Source organism: Monoraphidium neglectum (genome assembly GCF_000611645.1).
Source record: "Monoraphidium neglectum strain SAG 48.87 unplaced genomic scaffold scaffold05307, whole genome shotgun sequence".
Classification (NCBI taxonomy): domain Eukaryota; kingdom Viridiplantae; phylum Chlorophyta; class Chlorophyceae; order Sphaeropleales; family Selenastraceae; genus Monoraphidium; species Monoraphidium neglectum.
Genome location: NW_014008323.1, coordinates 1,888 through 3,912, shown reverse-complemented (window position 1 = coordinate 3,912; position 2,025 = coordinate 1,888). Strand labels below are relative to the sequence as shown.

The 2,025-nt window shown below is 63.8% G+C and overlaps 1 protein-coding gene across 1 annotated transcript in view; it reads right to left on the bottom strand.

Annotated features, from left to right (window-relative positions):
• Window positions 1-168: 168 nt before the first annotated feature.
• Window positions 169-2,025, bottom strand: part of MNEG_15416 (hypothetical protein) — a gene marked incomplete at both ends in the record, with an annotated part of 3,532 nt that continues 1,675 nt past the window's right edge. The window contains 4 exons of the mRNA XM_014036113.1: window positions 169-267; window positions 656-765; window positions 1,038-1,214; window positions 1,637-1,729. Coding sequence (XP_013891567.1) covers window positions 169-267; window positions 656-765; window positions 1,038-1,214; window positions 1,637-1,729 — 479 coding nt within the window. The remainder of the gene's footprint in view (window positions 268-655; window positions 766-1,037; window positions 1,215-1,636; window positions 1,730-2,025) is intronic.

Below are 2,025 nucleotides of genomic sequence, written 5' to 3'. Positions count from 1 at the left end.
ATCTCGTTTTTGCCCCTAGGCAAGAAGCGGGCGCCGCCCGACCGCATCGGTGCGCGCCCCAGCGCCGCCAGGCGCGGATGAGGGGGGTCGCGCTCGCTGCGGTGCGCCGTGCGCGAGAGATGTGACGCCGCGTGACGTCAGCGGGACGGGCTGTCTGCGGCGGACCCCTCACCATTCAAAGCCCTTGATGGGGGGCGCCTCCCAATACTTGGTGTAATCGGTCCACGGCCACTGGCTCCAGCCGTTCTCACTGTTGGTGGTGTTGATCTGGGCCATGAAGAGGAAGGAGCGGGGCGGAGGTAGGTGGTCGGGCAGACGCGAAGTGGACGTGTAATGAATTTTGGGGGGTCCTGGCAAACAGTGTCAGCGTTCCAATGGTGTTTGCCTCGTTTCTGGCCAAGAGTGTGGCGGCGTGATGTGGCTGGGGCTGGGGTGGATGAGGGCGCCGGCGGGTCACATGGAACCATGTTGCGTGAACAGGGCGGCAAAGCGTTTGAACATGGGAACTTGCAAGCAAAGAGCAAAGACAGTCCGCGGAGGCATGCATATTCAACAGATGTTGTACACCAAGCACATTTGCAAGAGCGCATCAGGTCTTGGGATCTGTACCCCTCTGTGCCGACTGCCATGCAGGACTTCACACCAAACTTCCCACCTTGAAGATGGAGTCGGACAGCCACGAGTCACCCAGAAACGCCGCGCCCTTGGTGACGTCATACGCCTGCAGCCGCGCCATCTCCATTCGGTCGCCCCAGCTGTTGACGCCTGCACGTCAAATGGATTCATGATATCCGATTTGAACGGACGAGTCAGTGAATGGATGAATGTGTGGATGGATAAATCTGACAGGATGATGAATGCTCTCCACGGCGGTCCGTTTCAGGCGTGACCCGGGCAGAGCAGAGCCTTCGCCGGCGGGGACGGGAAGCACCCGGCTCAGGTGTCAGCATAGCCCCGCGCGCCGCCTCTGTGATACCCCAACCAGGCACTCCCCCCATACAACACCCCAGTCAACACCCCACCCAGAGAGCACCCACCGACGTTGCAGAGGGCCGTTACGGTGTCCTCCAGCTTCAGGAACGCCGGCTGGCTGCCGTCCTCCGACATGGTGGACCGCGCCGCCCCGACCCAGCAGTCTTTGCCCGCGTTGGCCGCGTCGGACGCCGGCCAGTTGGGGTCCGGGCACAGGTAGTCGGCTTGGATAGAGCCGCGGCCTGCGGGGGGCGGCGGCGCGCCGAGGCGGCTGAATGTTCGTTGCGACAGCTGAAAAGCATTGGGAGGCTCATTGGTGTCGGGGACGCAGGCGGGGGCCCGGGGCGGGCCGGCCCGGGGGCAGAGCGCGAGGTTGGTCGTGGTGGTGTCAGCAATTGTGCCTGGGGGTTGCGCCTCCGAGCCGCGGCGCCAAAGGGCTGCAGGGCGCGGGCTGGGGGCGTGCCGTGTGGGCCCCGGGGCCAGGCTCGCTCAAAGATGCCGGACCGCGTTCCAGCGCTCAAGGAATCCCCGGGGGCACGCCCGGCCGCAGTCCGGTGCCTGCCCTTAGCGCCCGGAGGCCGGCCCATTGGGTCGAGGTCGGGCGGGGGCGTGCGCTGATAGCACGAGCGAGAGGAGCAGCGGCACGCCGCGCCCTCAGGCGCACCGTTATTGTAGAAGAGGGTGGGTGTGCCGCCTGAGTTTCTGTAGATCAGGAAGCCGCCAAAGTAGACACAGGAGCCGTGCTCCCACTGGTACCCTGCAGCGGTCCGGAGGTGCAGACAGGGTTGCGTCGCTGTGCCTCTGCGTGTGCTGTTGCGTGGCAAGTGTGAGCGTTCTTGGGCATTGCTGTGTGCTTTGTGTGCTTGTCATGGCAAACATGAAGGTCGGGGGGAGGGCGGGGATTGTGACAGCATGTTGGGGGTGCAGGATGCTCCAAAACTTACACGAGCCGAAATCCGAACAGACGCACGCATGTCACACAGGCACACACACACACACAAACACACACACACACACACACACAATCACACACACACACACACACACACACAC